The sequence below is a fragment of the Musca domestica genome, unplaced genomic scaffold (genome assembly GCF_030504385.1).
Source record: "Musca domestica strain aabys unplaced genomic scaffold, Musca_domestica.polishedcontigs.V.1.1 13, whole genome shotgun sequence".
In the NCBI taxonomy this organism is placed as follows: Eukaryota; Metazoa; Arthropoda; class Insecta; order Diptera; family Muscidae; genus Musca; species Musca domestica.
This window is the reverse complement of record NW_026712172.1, coordinates 13,174,663-13,191,945: the sequence shown is the minus strand read 5'-3', so window position 1 is coordinate 13,191,945 and position 17,283 is coordinate 13,174,663. Positions and strand designations below refer to the sequence as shown.

General features: G+C 36.1%; 3 protein-coding genes across 3 annotated transcripts; 2 read left to right on the top strand and 1 right to left on the bottom strand.

Annotated features, from left to right (window-relative positions):
• The first annotated feature begins 1,545 nt into the window (after positions 1–1,545).
• Positions 1,546–3,620, top strand: LOC101896937 (WD repeat-containing protein 46). The gene is made up of 2 exons (XM_005185532.4): positions 1,546–3,280; positions 3,345–3,620. Exons 1-2 carry the CDS (start codon positions 1,649–1,651, stop codon positions 3,492–3,494), a joined length of 1,782 nt encoding a protein of 593 aa, XP_005185589.2. The 5' UTR covers positions 1,546–1,648; the 3' UTR covers positions 3,495–3,620.
• LOC101897113 (testis-expressed protein 10) lies at positions 3,495–5,661 on the bottom strand. The gene is made up of 2 exons (XM_005185533.4): positions 4,384–5,661; positions 3,495–4,324 (listed from the first exon to the last, which is right to left on the bottom strand). Exons 1-2 carry the CDS (start codon positions 5,585–5,587, stop codon positions 3,561–3,563), a joined length of 1,968 nt encoding a protein of 655 aa, XP_005185590.2. The 5' UTR covers positions 5,588–5,661; the 3' UTR covers positions 3,495–3,560.
• Positions 5,662–8,079: 2,418 nt separating this feature from the next.
• Positions 8,080–9,556, top strand: LOC101896767 (uncharacterized). Its single transcript, XM_005185531.4, has one exon. It carries the CDS (start codon positions 8,212–8,214, stop codon positions 9,415–9,417), a length of 1,206 nt encoding a protein of 401 aa, XP_005185588.2. The 5' UTR covers positions 8,080–8,211; the 3' UTR covers positions 9,418–9,556.
• The last annotated feature ends 7,727 nt before the right edge of the window (positions 9,557–17,283 follow it).

The window sequence follows — 17,283 nt, the reverse complement described above, 5'->3', positions numbered from 1 at the left end:
TTCTCTGTCAAATTTCCAAGGGAATTTCATATTAGTAAGAAATTATGGCTCTGTTCCACTTTAGAACCATGATACAAAAAGGAGGTAGAACCATGGTACAATAAAAAGGTAATGTAGAGCTCCCAGCTGATTACAATTTCTTTCTAAGTGTGCCCGACTTCTGGCAATTTTGTGTATGTATTTATTGTTTTGGAAAATAATAACAAAATATTTTCAAAATCAATGATTGGAAGAAACTTAAATTGCGGGGCGCGCATTAATAATTTTAACGAAATTTGCCATGGAATTGAAAGATTGAACACTTATATTTTTTTGAGAGAAGTTCCAGGCATTTCATTCATCTTTCGCTCTAACCCATGGTACAATGAAATAAAGGTAAACTCATTTCAAATAAGTCTTCCCAGCTCTGCATTTTCTGCAATTTGCCTTATCAAATTTCACTGTTTAAAAAACAGTACTCATCTCTGATTTTGAACACAGATTTTGTTTTATACACCGAATATTTTTTTGGTAAAATGGTTGTAAATTGGCAATTCAAGGGTCAAAATTAACGTAAAATGCCTATTAGTGGTGCGCATTATGTTTAACAGCGACAAGATTATTTTTTAAAAAAAAAATATTAACTGACCTTTTAAGACAGAGGTCTGAACGAAAATATTAACCTTATCAGCAAACTGTGTGGCCACGGTTTGATAGTTTATGCATTTATTTCCACTCCTTAGAGCGACCAAAGCCTCAGTAAGAAAGGGTGCTTTCTTCAAAAAACTGGGAAAATGCAACTCTGTCAAATAGACATTTAAATATGCAAGAATTGGTTTTGTTTATTTTACATTTTCTTATAAATTCTTATATTGGGGTAGAACAGCAAACCATGATTGGAATGTTGGTATTTTTCCCAATATACAATTTGTTATGCAGTATTGCATTTTTCTTACAACTGAATTTGAAATCAATTCAAATCATTTAATTTTTTAATTCAAAACAGTACACACGCCAAAAGAAAAATTGTATTTAGAAGGCAGCTTCGTTCCATGGCAGAGTAAGGAGGTAAGAAAGCTTCGCAAAGCTTCAAAAATACAACCTTAGGCTATGCTCGCATCCTGTCTGAACCACTCAAAATTATATAAAGTTGTTTTCATTTTTTGTTTCATATTTTTCCTCATCGCGATAAATGAAGGAAATACCTGGAGTTTCTTTCAAAAATATGATCCAAACTGTTCAATCTTTCAATTCCATCCTAAAACTGAAAAATATATTTAATAATCTCTCTGCAATGTACGCATCTTCCAATGATTGATTTTGAAAATATTTTGTTTTTATTTTTCAAGACAGTCTATACATACACAAAAATGGCAGAAGTCGAGCACACATAAAAAAAATTAATCAGCTGGTAGCTCCTCTACCTTTGTACCATGGTTTGTGCTACCTTGTGTAATTGTGTCATGGAAAGACCTAAACCCTTACGCGTTTGAATTATGTCGAACTGCAATATACGTCTGGGCAATAATTAATCAAAAGTCGAATTATATACCCCTAACATTATATTTTGACAGTCAAAAGTAAACACGAGCACGTTGGTTGGATCTCAGCCCCACAAACTCGATTCAAAAACGAATATTTAGTTATTTGATTAAGCTAATTCTATAAAATGGGCGAGGATGAAGTAGGTACCAAAAAGAAAGGAAATAAACGCTATTTCCAGGAAGTCGTTGATGAATCAGAAGTAAAAAAGATAAAACACAGACCGAAAATAAAACAAGAATTTAAAGGAGAAATAATTAAAGTGGAACAAAACGTACAAAAACCATTGAAACCTCATTTGAAGCGTAAGAAGGGCTATCAGAAGTACGAAGACAAGCGACCAAATATTCCAAAACACATTCTCGATAAATATAACAGAGGTGAGAATGTGGAGGTGGACGGAATTAAAACCAAATACTTTAAGGAAAAGCAACAACGCAAAGAGGTTTATTTGGAATATGCCACTGAACAGGCTGCGAGAACAGAACTGTTGCTGACCGAACAGCAAGGTTTCATAGAGGCAGATGAAGGCGAAGTCACTGCAGAATATCGCCAGGAAGAGATAGCCGCAAATGTGGATATACAGTCGGCCTCGAAATTATTCAAATTGAATTTGGAATTCGGTCCATATAGTATGAGGTATTCAAGGAACGGAAGACATTTGCTGTTGGGCGGCCGCAAAGGCCATGTCAGCTCCTTCGATTGGGTTACCAAGAAAATGCATTGTGAAATGAATGTTATGGAGGAAGTAGCCGATGTTAGCTATCTACATGTTCACACCATGTTTGCTTGTGCCCAAAAGGATCATGTGTATATTTATGATAATCAGGGTACCGAACTACATTGCATTAAGCGGATGTATCGCGTAAATCGCATGGAATTCCTGCCATATCATTTTCTACTGGCCACGGGAAACAAAGATGGTTATCTGTCTTGGCTGGATGTATCCATTGGTGAATTGGTGGGAAATTATGGTACAAAATTGGGTGAAATACGTATAATGAGACAAAATCCCAGTAATGGAGTACTCTGTCTTGGTGGTGGCAAGGGTGTGGTATCGATGTGGTCACCCAAGGTAAGAGAACCATTGGCAAAACTGCTTTGCCATCCAACTCCCTTGTCGGCACTAACTGTTGATCACAAGGGTCAACATTTGATAACAGCCGGTCTGGATCGCAAGGTAAAGGTTTGGGATATTAGATCTCTAAACGGCCCTCTGGCCAAATATAAATTACGCTTGCCGGCAAGTCAAGTGGAAGTATCACAAAAAGGGGTCTTGGCTATATGCCAAGGTAATTATTGTGAGCTTTATCATAATCTAATAATGGGAGAGAATGCAAGCCGTCCTTATCTACGCCAACATTGTGGTTCCTTTGTCCATGGCATGCGTTTCTGTCCGTACGAAGATATTTTGGGTGTCTCCACAGCCAATGGCTTCCAATCACTGCTCGTTCCTGGATCTGGAGAGCCTAATTATGACGCTCTTGAAGATAATCCAATGCAGACTAAATCTCAACGTCGTGAACATGAAGTCCATTCACTGCTGGAGAAGATACCTGCTGAGCTTATTACGTTGGATCCCAACGAAATTGCCACAGTCGATGAACCCACGCTCCAGGAGAAGATTGATGCCAAGCGGGCTATATTCTTCTTGAAACCACCAGAAGTTCAAATGAATTCGAGGCGCAAAATGAAAGGCAAAGGAGGCAGTGCAAATGCGGCACGTAACAAACAAATTGTTAAAGATCAGAAAAGAAAGGTATGTCAATTTCTAGCTTTCTCTGTGTATTTGTATTAATGTGTGTTGACCTTCTCAATCTTAGGAATTCATTGCGGATGTGCGTGAAGCGAAGAAGAAAATTATTGAGGCCCATAAAGTGGATGAGAGTGGTGAAGATTTTATACCATTAGAAGAGACAAAACAAAGTGTTTTGGATCGCTTCAAACCCAAGAACCTTAAAAGAAAAGCATAGTTTGTTGTTTTAGAAATAAGTTCTATTCTTTTATAGAAAATAAAATATAAAATAGAAATAGAAATATTAAGCTAACGTTAATATATATTTACAATATCCAGAGATACGTTTATCTGTTATACTTGATTCAGCAGTGTCAATTATTTTTGTCAATTCCGAGGCATTAACGCGGTCTTGTGGATGAGTCCAGTAGAACAAATTCATTATATGTTTTTTGCCTTCCAGAACATTGGGTGCACCTGTCACTTGAATATTTTGCAAATGTTCGACCACTTTAGGCAGGATATTCCTTAGCGCATCAAGAAATACTTGATTTTGTTGTTTGCCCAATTTACTCATTGCCACCAAACAGGCCAAATTAACAGTTGGCCTTAAAAGCAAATTGGGTAGGAATTTCAAAAATTCGGAAAATTCCTCAGCTCCATAGACATTGCATAGCTCATGACTTTGGACAATTTCACAAAGTATGATTAGGATTTTTGATGAAATTTCACCAAACCTATTTTCCAAAAATGCTTTAATGCAGCTGCGTAGGAGTTTGGTGGTTGATTCCTTATGTAGGTGACACAGATGCTGGCCACTCTGCAAAAGCAAGGCACGTATTGCTTTTACCAACGATGGTAAATAATCTTGCGAACCCTTGTTACTCATGGAGGAGTCCAGTATGCTACTCAAATAGTTTAGAACTGCATTAAATCTTGATGATTCCTGTCCCAAGGCATTGGCATAAAAGCGGCACATCAGAAAGCCAATTGTAATGTTTTGTTGCAGACAATAGGGTGACAGGCTGGTAGGTGATTTTTTCGGTTTCTTTTTTGAATTAGTATTATCTAAAAGGAAGTTAGAGATATATTATTAAAGATCTTTATAAATCATTTGCCTATATTACCTTCATCTACATTGAATTGCTGATAAGGATAGGAACTTTGCAAGAAATTTGCCGCAAATACATCGGCATACTGATCTTTGAACCACAAACTTAAATCATTGTTGTTTACTTGTTCTTCATAGATTTCAATGAGGGACCACAGATTTTCAATGATTTCCAAAACAATTTTCAGAGTTAGGCTAGCATCAAGGGTCAATAAGGTCTCTACACTACATGATGTGGTTTGTTGGGGTCGTACTTCTAGCCATGATTCCAACAACAATGGCATTAAATGATCCACATAGGAACGTAATTGTTCAAATTCATCCACAGCTGCATCATCGTTTGAGGTGGCTGAACTACCCACAGAGCGATTGAATATGTGGGATAAATCACAATATTGATTGGCCGCAAAGCGACGTTTAATTCCATAATATTGTGCTGTTTTAGTGCTGTGCGTTATCAAACCGTCACTTGTGTTGCTACCACTTAAAATCCCTTCTTGCCTCTGCTGAAGTTTATATTCGGCCAGTGTCTCGAGCATTTGCTGCAAACGCAACAACACCTTGGAACGCCATTTTATGGTTGTTTGTTTCTGTCCCATATTCACGGTCAACATTCTTCCGGCCTTATCGCCTTCAGCTCGAACTCGTGAAATCATTTCCAAAAAATTATGAAGAATTTTAGCACTATGACTTGCCACCAAAGTGGGTATGTGGTGCAACAAAACATCTAACAGCAGTAAGGAATCTTCTTGTATATTCGGCTGGATATGGGTCATGGCACAACGTAGATAAGACGAAATTATGTGGAAAAATGGTGCTACAGCATCCTTGGGCAAAAATGCCAATAGGGCCCCGAAGGTCTTACATGCCTCGCGCCGAGCATCACGATCTTGATCTAAACATACGGCAGATATTCCCTGAATGAGTTCATTCAAACTTCCCATAATTCCAGAATGACCCAGGGCAATGGCATCCCGTAGATTCTTTAATGCTTCACTGCGAAAATTGGAACTGTGATGTTTCAGCTTGGAGAGACATTCTTTAAGATTCACCTGTTTTATGCCATCCACAAACTGGGCTTCTTTCAGTTGTTCTCTAATGGTGATTTTTCGCACTTTGAATTCGGTTTTGGTGACATTTAACCCTTTGGGCAATTTGGCGCCTTTTAGTTTAACTTTGGCTTTTTCAGCACGTAACTTCTTTTTATGTGTTCCACCCATATTTTTTGGAAGATTTTACAAAGAAGAATTAAACAAGGGAAGACGTTGGAAATCTACCAACGTGCGTGCTCGTGTTTACTATTGGCTGTCAAAATTTAAGTTAGGGACATCGAATTCGACTTTTGATTAAAAAAGCGTTTAGCTAAATATGAGCTGTGTCTGATTATTTTTCAAATGAGATTTATTCAGTAAGTCATAATATTGATTAATCATATGAAATAACGGTCATGGAATTGCGGAGCTTAGGGCAAAGGGAGCCTCTTTTAAATACAATTCATACTTTTATGACAATTTAGTTTAATATATTTTATGCAATGGTATATAAATAAGCCAACATGGTCAATAGTTTCTGTTAAGCGGCCCATAGACCACACAAATTTTTGTGCAAACCGCTTATGTGTGTTAGTGAAATAAGGTTGTATGTGTCACACGTACGAGTTTGTGCAAATCGATCTGAAAAATCAAAACCATTTAGATTTTTCGGCTTGTTTGCGCAAATGTTTGTGTGGTGTGTGGTCGTTTGCACTAAATCTGTTCAGTTCGTGATAAACAGTCAAGCATTACACAACAAAAGAAGAAAAAGAATAGAAGTTAATTTTTGACTTGCCGACGGCAATAGCTGCGTTCTCAAACATTTTTCCGAATGACTTCACTCGCTGAGTACTTACTTCGAATGACATTTGTGCAAACGTTTGCAACGTGTGTGTGCTAAATACGTGTGAATTTGCGCAAATAATTTGTGTGGTCTATTTGCCGCTTTAACTTACAACAATAGGTTCGATCCAGAACCGCAGGAATGTAAAAATATGACTGTTTTGATGTTTGCTCTGTTCCAGAAATTGCACTGAGATTCGCCTTGGAAAACATTGTTTTATAAAAAAACTGCAAAAAAATCAAACACCATAATTTTTACATTTTTTTTAAATTTAATTAAATGAAAGCAGAAAATGTCGGAAATATCATCAAATTTTAGAATAAGTTTAGTTTGGTTCGAATTGGTCACCTTTGACACGAATTATGATCCACAATCGGCCAATGAAACCGTCACACGCTCCCCAAATGTTGCTCTGCTGTATTTTGGCCCATTCCCGGCGAATCGCTTGCTTGAGGTGATCGACTCTTTGGTATTTTTAGTGCCAACCTTGCTTTCCAAAATACTCCGGACCCCATAGTCCAACGGATTGGTATCCGAAGATTTTGGTGGCCTCGTGTGCTGGAAATGAAGCGAGAAACCTCATTTTGTAACCATTCTTGGGTGGCGCCTGCTGAGTGTGATGTGTGCTGAGTCCTGTTGGAATGTCCAAGGTCTGCGGCCAAAATATTTGCGTGCCCAAGGATTTATTACACCTTTCAGAATATTTTCACGATAATATTCGGCATTTATTCTGATGCCACGGTCGATTAATACGAGCGGAGATCGACCATCATCAAGGCCGGCGCTTGAATTCTGGTGGCCAACCCATGGTAGAAGAATATAGGTAGACGCGTCGATGCAGCTGCTGGGACAATGAACTGTCAAACTAATTTTGGAATTGAAAATGTTGAATGAAAAATTATTTAAATTGGTAAAAATTTTTGAAAAACGCATATTATAATAGCCTCCGAATAACGAAGTATAAGAAAACATATAAAAAACTACCTATATTTGAATAAACATTTAAATTTTTTTGACATATCAATGCTCCCAAGCGGTGATGCATCTACCTGTATTCTTCTGCCATGTGGCCAACCGAAGGTGCACATTGCTGGCCTCTTTGGCAAGCAAACATGGTCATCTTATTTGTTTACAAACAGCTGGACAACGAATGTTTTCTGATCGGTGAAAACCAAATTCGGCAGTTCACCACTATCGGCCAAGCGAAGCAACTCTTGGCTCTTTTGAGTATATTTCCTTTCTGTTGCGGTGTAGGTTCTTGCACATTTTGGAATTTCAGTGGCTTTAACCCGAGCTCATTTTTTCAATATTTGCCGATTGGAATATTTCGATATTTTCAGCTCACGAGCAATTTTTCGGCCACTGCGCCTCGGATTTGCATCAAGTCGCTTCTTTACTTTTCGAACCATTTCTGCTGATGTTGCTGTTTTCTTCCGTCCACTTCCTTGACGTCGGGCTAGGCTACCAGTAACACGTACGAGACACAAAAGATTTATTCACATTTAAATGCTGGAATGCATATACGATAGTCACTTGTGGTTTTCCAGTCAAATATAAAGAAATCACACTATCACGCTTGAATTCCATCACGAAAAACTTTGTTCCCGGAAAATTCTCACCAAAATGCTTTTGTACTCTTGTAAACAATATAATGAGCTGTCACTGGACTAATTTTAACAGCTGTCGGACAAGTTGCCTAGAAATGACAGCCGTCATAAGTTGGTTGCAGTTTTTTCATCTCACTCTGTACATCTTTTATTCAAGACAATTTATCTTGTGTAAATGCTAGGTTAGAAACCGTATCACACAAATTTCTTCAGTTCCTGTCGGTGAACATATTTTTTTGATCCCAGTTCCTTTCTCAACGACATAACACTGGCGGAGCGGATTCCGCTGTGTGGAATTAAATATATTATTTAAATATTTAGTATATAAAACAATATAGAATCAATCAATAACAAACAAAGAAATGTTACGAAATCAACAAACAATCTGTAAATGTATTTCCAAGACCATAAACGACCAAAAGAGATGGCTCCGGCTACAGAATGGAGCACTACACAACAAAAGTACCAGCAATGTCTTCAAACAGGGAAAAATCATGGGTAAACTGTTTGGTAATCGTGTCCAGGGTAGCAAGAAACGATGGATTCCAATTGCCGATGCATCAGCCTCGTCGAATGTAGTATTTAAGCAATCACCTTTTGGGGGAAAGACAACGAATACAGGCAATGGAAAGAATGATTCTCGCCGCATGACAGTTTTGAATAAATTGTTTATGAAACATATAACTGATCTATTGGCCACGGGAGAGATTTCAGAAAAAATCCTAGGAAAAGGTTTGCAGGTGTCACGTGTAAAAATCTCCCAAGATTTTGCCTATGTTAATGTATTTTGGGTAACTACTGGAGATGTGGCAAAGGATGCTCTATTGGAACAGGAACTTCTGCACTGTACTGGTCTGTTGAGACATGAGCTATCACAGTTGGGTTTGATGGGTGTGGTACCACGCATTAAATTTGTAAAAGATAAAATCATGTCGAATATAGTTCAAGTAGAGTCATTATTGAAAAATATGGATTTTGGTCCGGAGGATGAAAACAAGGAAGAGTTAGAGGATTATGTAAAAAATGCCACAGATGTTGTTAAAAATGAATTCTATGGCAATAAAGTGACGACAGCCAATGCAGAAACAACCATTCAGCAGCACTCAGGAGAAGACATCACAGCAATACCCCCAGTATTAGGTGCAAAACTGCCAGAAATGCGTCACGATGTCCTGGGTCTGGATCATAAAGGTATTATGCTTAAGATTCTAACAAAAATGCGCAAATCTAAACAAGCCTGGGAACAACATCAATCGGCTAATAGCATTCCACCAAGTGAAGCAGAGGTGGTGGTTACCTCGACACCACCCTCTGAGAGTCAACTGAATAGAATACAAAATAAACTAGCCAAAGCTGCCGAGAATTCCGAAAAATTTGAAGCATTCTTAGCCAAAAGACGAGAACGTAAGAGTACTCCGGAACGTAAAAAGTATCGTATGGTAGATCACATGATTGATGGTTACAGTGAAGACATGAAGGAATATGAGTTTATGTCTCATCGCCAGAGACAACTTTACGAAGCTGAAGATTACCTTCATGATGAAGTCGAGGATGAAAAGAAGACATAGGCAATTTGATAGATTAATAATTGTTTTTGTTATTAGAACCAAAGTTAAATTAAAGAAAAAATAACATTAATTAGTACTTACATAAAAATAAAAAAAGAGTATCAACAATTTGAAATTGTTGGAAAATTAAAATGAATAACTTTTTTGCGTTTTACTCCAGATAGTTTTATGAAAGTCATTCCACTAAGCATTGCCCACAACCAATGAAACTCTAACCTCAACGTTTGCTGATGATACTGCTTTCATTAGCATAGACAAGGATCCTCTGATTGCGTCGGAAAAACTACAATACCATGTATATCTTCTCGAAAATTGGCTGACAAAATGGACAATATCGGTAAATGCAAGCAAGTGCATACATGTTACTTTTGCTCTAAGACGTGAACTTTGCCCCACGATAAAAATCTTTAATACTCAAGTTCCACAGAAAGATACCGTAAAATATCTCGGAATGCACCTGGACCGAAGACTTACATGGAAGCAACACATCGATGCAAAAATCACACAAATTAAACTAAAAAAGGCCAATCTTGAGTGGTTAATTGGTATACGTTCTTCTATTAAATTAGAATATAAAGTCCTATTATATAAGACTATAATAAAGAAAATTTGGACGTACGGCATACAGCTCTGGGGCACAGCTAGTGCCTCTACAAAGAAGACAGTCGAATATTCTTCGATCTATTACAGGTGCACCATGGTACATAAGGAACGCAAACATCCACAAGGACCTAAATATACTTACTGTTGAAGAAGAAATAAAGAAGCTTTGCCGCAAGTACTTAAACAAACTATCCGAGCACCCAAATAACTTGGCCCGCCAACTCCTACTATTCGGAGGACACGATAGACTGCGCAGACGTGACACTCATTCTATCATATAGTTTTTTTTTTTTGTTGTCTTACGCTCTCATTATTTTCAGCTCTTGTCTGGCCAATTGAACGTCGCCCACTGTTATACTTCTACAGGTAGTAGTATGCTAAATTGGAAGCTGCTTCTGTGAAGAAATCGAAAAGACTATTACTGTAGTCCGCGGGAAGATTAGTGAAGAAATCGATAAGACTATTACTGTAGTCCGCGGGATGATTAGATATAACTGTATCTAAACAAAGCAACATTATATCCGTAAGACTATTTCTGTAGTCCGCGATTCACTTAGATATATCTGTATCTAAACTAATCTTAACTACCTACTCAATCAATTCACGGATATAACTGTATCCACAAGCCCACAAAATAACACACATCTATATCATAAAAAAAAACAATAATAATTAAAGCATGAAAAAAATATGGGGTGATTGTATTGACAACCTCCCTATAAAAATATTAGTATATAAGATATGAAACCTTATTGTTATTTTCATTAAATATATCGTCATATGAAATCAAAAAAGGCGTAACTTACATTTCAAAAATTTTAGAGGAGAAGCAAAAAACTTCCGAAAATGGATAATACACAAAATTGTTTCAAAATTTTTGTAGGTTAAGCTTAGTTGTCACTATCGAATTAGTACTTGAAGAAAAAATTTGAATTTTTGTATTATTTGCAGAGCTATGAAACTTACGCCTTTTGAGGATTAGATTTTCTGAATCCGAAAAGGGCGTAAGTTACAATAAAAACAATTTAGCTACGATGTAGGAAGTGTTTTCCAATGTTCTTCATTAATTAGATTCACTATTTTATTTTGTTTTTTATTAACATACTTATAGTAAACAAAAAACATAAAAAGTAATTCAGCAAAAAAAAAACAACATTTAAAGTAAAAAGATTTCATATCATAAATAGATAAAAATTAGAATATAGTATAGGATAGTGTTTGATTGCTAAATTTCATAGGGCAAATTTGTATAAAAATCATGGCAATCTTCTGGTATGAAGGATTTAAGATCCTGGAGATGTTCCCACTTTTTTTTAGAAATTTTTAGTCTCTGAGAATGTAATGGAGCAGGTTCGTTTTTATAAGTATCTTTTTCTTTTCGGTTTGGAAGAATTGCATATTCCTCTTTAATGTTTGTTTTAAAGTAAATAGTTCCAGACGTATCGTATCCCAATGCTCGAATCATGTTAACGGTGGGATCTCCAGCTTTTTTTCCTGTAAAATATTTTTGATTGTATTAACAGGTCATAAATATTTATTATCACAATTTTACCTGGACGAATGGAAGAGTAAAGCTTAGGAACAGAATCATAATCCAGAAAATATGAATGGGTAAGATGATGGGTGTTGAGTGGAAATGGAGACTTACGGGAATCGTTTACATATTCAACGAATTGAGAAGGAAGATTAATTTTTTTATTGTTTATTTTTCTTTGGATTATCGAATGAGTTGAATCACATTCCATTTGGGTGTGTCCAACTATTAAATATTTTTGCTCAATTGTTAGGTTTTTTTCAATACACAGGGATAGTAATGCGTTTGACAATATGATATTGCGGTTTTGATAAAAGCATCCATCCGAATATATTATAATATGGTTAATATCTGGTGACTGAAGTATACATTTTTTTAAGTGTTTTATAATACATGTTGTGAAAGTAGACGCTACCAAATTCCCTTCAGATTCATCCCAGATATAATTGTCAGATTCATGGCTGATGATATTATAAATAGTAAAGTTGTGTACCTGCAATTTCATTTTATAATATGAAGCACTTGCGTTTGTTTGAGGAATCAATTTTACGGCTTGCATATCCATGCATAATAATAAGCAAAGACCAGACTTTGCATTTTCGATATCGTTTGCTTTTTCATCTCGCATTTCATCAACTTCTAATCTATGACTGATATATTGATCCTCAGTTATGTTTCTTGCCTCATATGATACACAAGTATTACACATGTCATTCCTTGGTTTAAATAATGTAATATTTTGTTCTTTTACTGTAAGCATAAACTTTGGATACGATACTGCAGAAACTTCATCATCGCTATTTTTAATGCATTCTTCACAATATAATTTATAAATTTGGCTGTATGATCTTAAATCTGTTTGCAAATAAAGTTTCTTGGTGTACTGCCTTCGGTAATGGGATTCAAGTTTCGGAATATCATTTAACCAATTTTTTAAAAAGTTATGACGCTTCTCGTATTTTTTATCTTTAATCGAGGTATTTCTTCTCGGAATAGCTAAATCCGGTTGTTCCCTGTTTAAAAAGATTTCATCTACCCAATTTCTTACAGTTTTTTCAGTTATTCCAAGAGTTGACGTAAACATTTTCTGGCAGACTTGGATACGTGTTGTCTTAGCTTGCAAATAATAACGTTTGGAAAGCGATCGCCTTGAAATAATGTTCTCATTACGTGCTTTTTCAGAAACGACCACGTGACTTCTTACATACACCTTTTTTTCTCCCCACGTCATATTCCAAAATCGATCAAATATTTGTTGGCGTATATTTTCAGCAAAGTGGGAGCAATGACGCAATGAGCTCTTTTCACAAAATTTAGATTGACATATTTTTCCCATTATTCGAGGATTTTTTACACACACAATTCCTTTATTGAGGCCTGTATACATTTTACCAGTCATTCGGTCTTTAGCATTTAAATGTTTTTGATTTGTTTTTCTGTCCTTAACTAACATATTTAAATTTGTTTCAATTTCCATATTAAATTAATGCACTTTAATCGAGATTTTTTATTTAACTTTGAAAAAGCAAGCAGTTGCTTTATGAAATAGTTTTTATTAGAAACACAATGAAAGAAAGACTAACTGCTAACCAAAAATGCAGAAATACCAAAAACAGAAAGATCTCTAATACAAAAACAATAAAACAAAAACTAACTGTTTTTAAAAACCCATGGCATGCTTCTCTTCTTTTGTCTGTTTCTTTTCTATTCTATTTCTTCACTTGCGGTAGTTATTTTTTTTAAAAAGGCGTAAGTTACCTGTTTGGTTTATGAAATGTTTGCGCTTGCAGTTACGGCTTTTAGAATTTTGTTAATAAAATGTTCGTTTTTAGTCGTACGACTGTAAAACTTAGCAGGTACGTGTATTTTGATGCATTACATAGTAATCAATCAAAAAGTCGATTTTGAATTTTTTGTAACTTACGCCTTTTTTGATTTCATATGACGATATGAAAGATTCAATAAATTAAACAATAAAAAAAAAAAACTAAGCATTGATCGATTGTCACCAACTTTATGGCACGTTTCTGTTAGGAAATTTGCTTTGTTACTGCGCATGTAGCCCTAGGATAGGCTTCTATCACATGTCTTCTTAATTATTTTTGTAGGTTTCATGGCTCGTAGGGCTGTTGCAGACTTAATATTCCCCGATATTTGTGAAAAGACCTCAGTCAGTTTTGCTGCAATGATACTGGTAGCGTAGCCCGACTTCAAGGAAGTGGACGAAAGAAAACAGAAACAGCAACATCAGCAGAAATGGTTCGAAAAGTAAGGAAGCGGCTTGATCGAAACCAGCGTCGCAGAGGCCGAAAAATGGCTCGTGAGCTGAACATATCGCAATATTCAATTCGGCAAATTTTGAAATATGAGCTCGGGGTAAAGCCATTGAATTTCCAAAAAGTGCAAGAACTTAAACCGCAACAGAAAGAAAATACTCTCAAAAGAGCTAAAGAGTTGCTTCGCTTGGCCAAAAGTGGTGAACTGCCGAATTTGGTTTTCTCCGATGAGAAAACATTTGTTGTCCAGCAGTTTGTAAACAAACAAAATGATCGTGTTTACTTGCCAAAAAGGTCAGCTGAAAGTGTTCACCTTCGGTTGGCCACCAGAACTCAAGCGCCGCCCATGGTGATGGTGTGGACCGCCATAACAGCCGATGGTCGATCTCCGCTCGTATTTATCGACGTGGCATCAGAATAAATGCCGAATATTACCGCGAAGTAGCGGGTCCACTCCTTCTGGTACCTCCCCCACAATATTTTCAAAAAATATAAATATTTCCTGCATGGAAAGAGAAGCAATAATCCGATTTGGCTCCAACTTTGCAAATTCTAATATTTGCCACAGTTCTCGGTCAGGTAATGGGTAATATCGGTCCACTCCATTTTGAATAATTATAACTCTTATAAAATGTGATGTAAGAATCCGATGGCCTTAAAATGTCACACATCCCAATATTTTTATAAACTCAAGATCTGATGTTAAGATGGAATATATCGGTCAACTCCTTCTAGTACCTCCCCCACAAAAGATCGAAATTTGAATATCCATGAAGCTCATAAAACGTGAAATTAATATCCAAGATTTTGAAAAGCAAAACACTCAAAGAAAGCGAAATAAGCATCCAAATCTCTTCAAATTTCACACATATAAACATTTGTGGTAATACAAGATTTGTTGTGAAGATGATATATATCTACGAACTCCTTCTGGTACCTCACCCACAAAGGATCACAATTTTCAATACTTTTATGTGTCGTAACATGCGAAACAAGTCAGCGATTCTTTACAACTTGCTATATCTAAATATTTCTCTCAACCAGAAACCTGAGATGAATATGGAATTTATTATTTCCCATAAATTGGATATAAATCTTCGATTTTCTTGTAATTTTGCCCATACCAATATTTTTACATGTATTAGATGAAGCATGAAATTGGAATACTTTGGTCGACTATGTCTTGTACCTCAATCACATTTCAACATTCTCTAAAATTTATTATATATTTCAAATAAAGTAAAGGAAGTAGCTAATATAGTCCAAACCGGGCACGTCGCAATATTTATATCATATGTTTTCAGGTCCGACACGAAATGGTCAATATTGATTTATTCCTTCGTAACCTACTCCATAGAGGGTCGACAATTTAAATAATCAAAACAGAAGTCAAATATATTTACATAATCGAACCTTGGCTGAGGGTATACATCTGTCGGCAAAACCGACTGATATTTTCTAATTCTCAAGCATTGCTACATTCACTCCTACCTAAACCTAAATCTTTTGGATTTTGAGAATAGTCAATTTGGTCAAAAGTCAAGTTTTCACACGACGAAGGGTATGAGGAGTAAAAATTTTCCTTTCTCTTAAAATCTTCAACCAAATGGAGTTTTGAAATACCAAAAGTTTCGATAATTTTTTCCACATTTTATTTTTTACTTTATTAATTTATTTACATACATTTTTAAGTTGTTTTCTTTCTTTCTGAGTTACTATAATATAGAATCTTGAGGAGTATTTTTTGTATAATATACTTATGCATGTATATATAATCATTATATCATCATAATTTTTCTTTAGGGCTATTTTCTCATATCATGTTTCTGTTTCTGTTGCGACGAGGTATGTGAATTTTTTAATGCTTTATTTTATTTTTGTTTTTTATGTAACAATTAAGGTTTTGATGTTTTGTTAGATACTGTTTGTAAGGCTGTGGATTTGTTGTTGATAGTTCTGGGGAACATATTTGAAAAAATAAAACTAAAAGCTAAACTACATTTAAACAATTACTTAAATTATAAATGGCAATTTAAAGTCTTTTCGTTGAAAAAAATAGAGGAAGTAAAAGTAAAATTAAAGCTTATATGAGAACTATACACAAAACTAAAAGCTATAACAGGGTTAGATGAAAAAACTGCAGCCAAATTCAGACTGCTGTCATTTCTAAGCCACTCGAGCGACAGCTGTTAAAGTTACTCCAGTGACAGCTCATTATATTGTTTACAGGCGTACAAAAGCATTTTGGTGAAAATTTTTCAGAAAAAAAGTTATTCGCGATGGAATTCAAGCGTGATAGTGTATGGCTGGAAAACCACAAATGTCTATCGTTAGAGTACTCCAGCATTTAAATGTGAATAAATCTTTTGTGTCTCGTACCATCGCTCGTTACCGTGATACTTGTAGCCCGACCCGTCAAGGAAGTGGACGAAAGAAAACAACAACATCTGCAGAAATTGTTCGAAAAGTAAAGAAGCGACTTAATCGAAAACCGCATGGCAGTGGCCAAAAAATGGCTCGTGAGCTGAACATATCGCAATATTCCATTCGGCAAATATTGAAAAATGGGCTCGGGGTAAAACCATTCTTTACGAAAATTCCAAAAAGTGCAAGAACTTGCACCGACATAGATAGAAAATAGACTCAAAAAAACTAAAGAGTTGCTTCGCTTGGCCGAAAGTGGTGAACTGCCGAATTTGGTCGTTTTCTCCGGTGAGGAAACATTTGTTGTCCAGCAGATTGTAAACAAACATAATGATCGTGTTTACTTGCCAAAGAGGTCAGCTGAAAATGTGCACTTTCAGTTGGTCAACAGAACTCAAGCGCCGGTCATGGTGATAATGTGGGCCGCCATACTAGCCGATGGTCGCTCTCTGCTCATATAAATCGAGCGAAAATATTCTGGAGGGTGCATTAAAGCCTTGGGTACGCAAACATCTTGGCCGCATACCTTGGACATTCCAACAGGACTCAGCATGCGCCACCCAAGAATGGTTACAAAATGAAGTTCCTCGCTTCATTTCTCCTTGCCATCAAAACCTTCGGATACCAATCCGTTGGACTATTGTGTCTAGAGTATTTTGGAAAGCAAGGTTGGCACTAAAAAATACCAAAATACCGATCACCTCAGGCAAGCGCTTCCCCGGAAATGGGACAAAATACCGCAGAGCAACATTCAGGCAGCGTGTGACGGTTTCATTGACCGTTTGAAGGCCATAATTAGTGCCAAAGGTGACCAATACGAACAAATCTAAACTTATTCTAAAATTTGATGCTATTTCCGACAATTTTTGCTTTCATTCAATAAAATTTACAAAAAAGTGTTAAAATTATGGCGTTTGACTTGGTTGCAGTTTTTTTATCTGACCCTGTACATGAGTATCCAGCCCAATTATAAATATTTCCTGGGAGAACATTTTTCTACAAAAACAAGATGTATTTTTTGTTGAGGGG

Bases quoted from the DNA above. Each gene is read 5' to 3' on its own strand.
- LOC101896937 (XM_005185532.4), top strand. From the start codon at position 1,649: ATGGGCGAGGATGAAGTAGGTACCAAAAAGAAAGGAAATAAACGCTAT. The intron at 3,281-3,344 runs GTATGTCAATTT...TCTCAATCTTAG, and splicing joins TTAAAGATCAGAAAAGAAAG to GAATTCATTGCGGATGTGCG.
- LOC101897113 (XM_005185533.4), bottom strand. From the start codon at position 5,587: ATGGGTGGAACACATAAAAAGAAGTTACGTGCTGAAAAAGCCAAAGTT. The intron at 4,325-4,383 runs GTAATATAGGCA...ACTTCCTTTTAG, and splicing joins GCAATTCAATGTAGATGAAG to ATAATACTAATTCAAAAAAG.
- LOC101896767 (XM_005185531.4), top strand. From the start codon at position 8,212: ATGTTACGAAATCAACAAACAATCTGTAAATGTATTTCCAAGACCATA.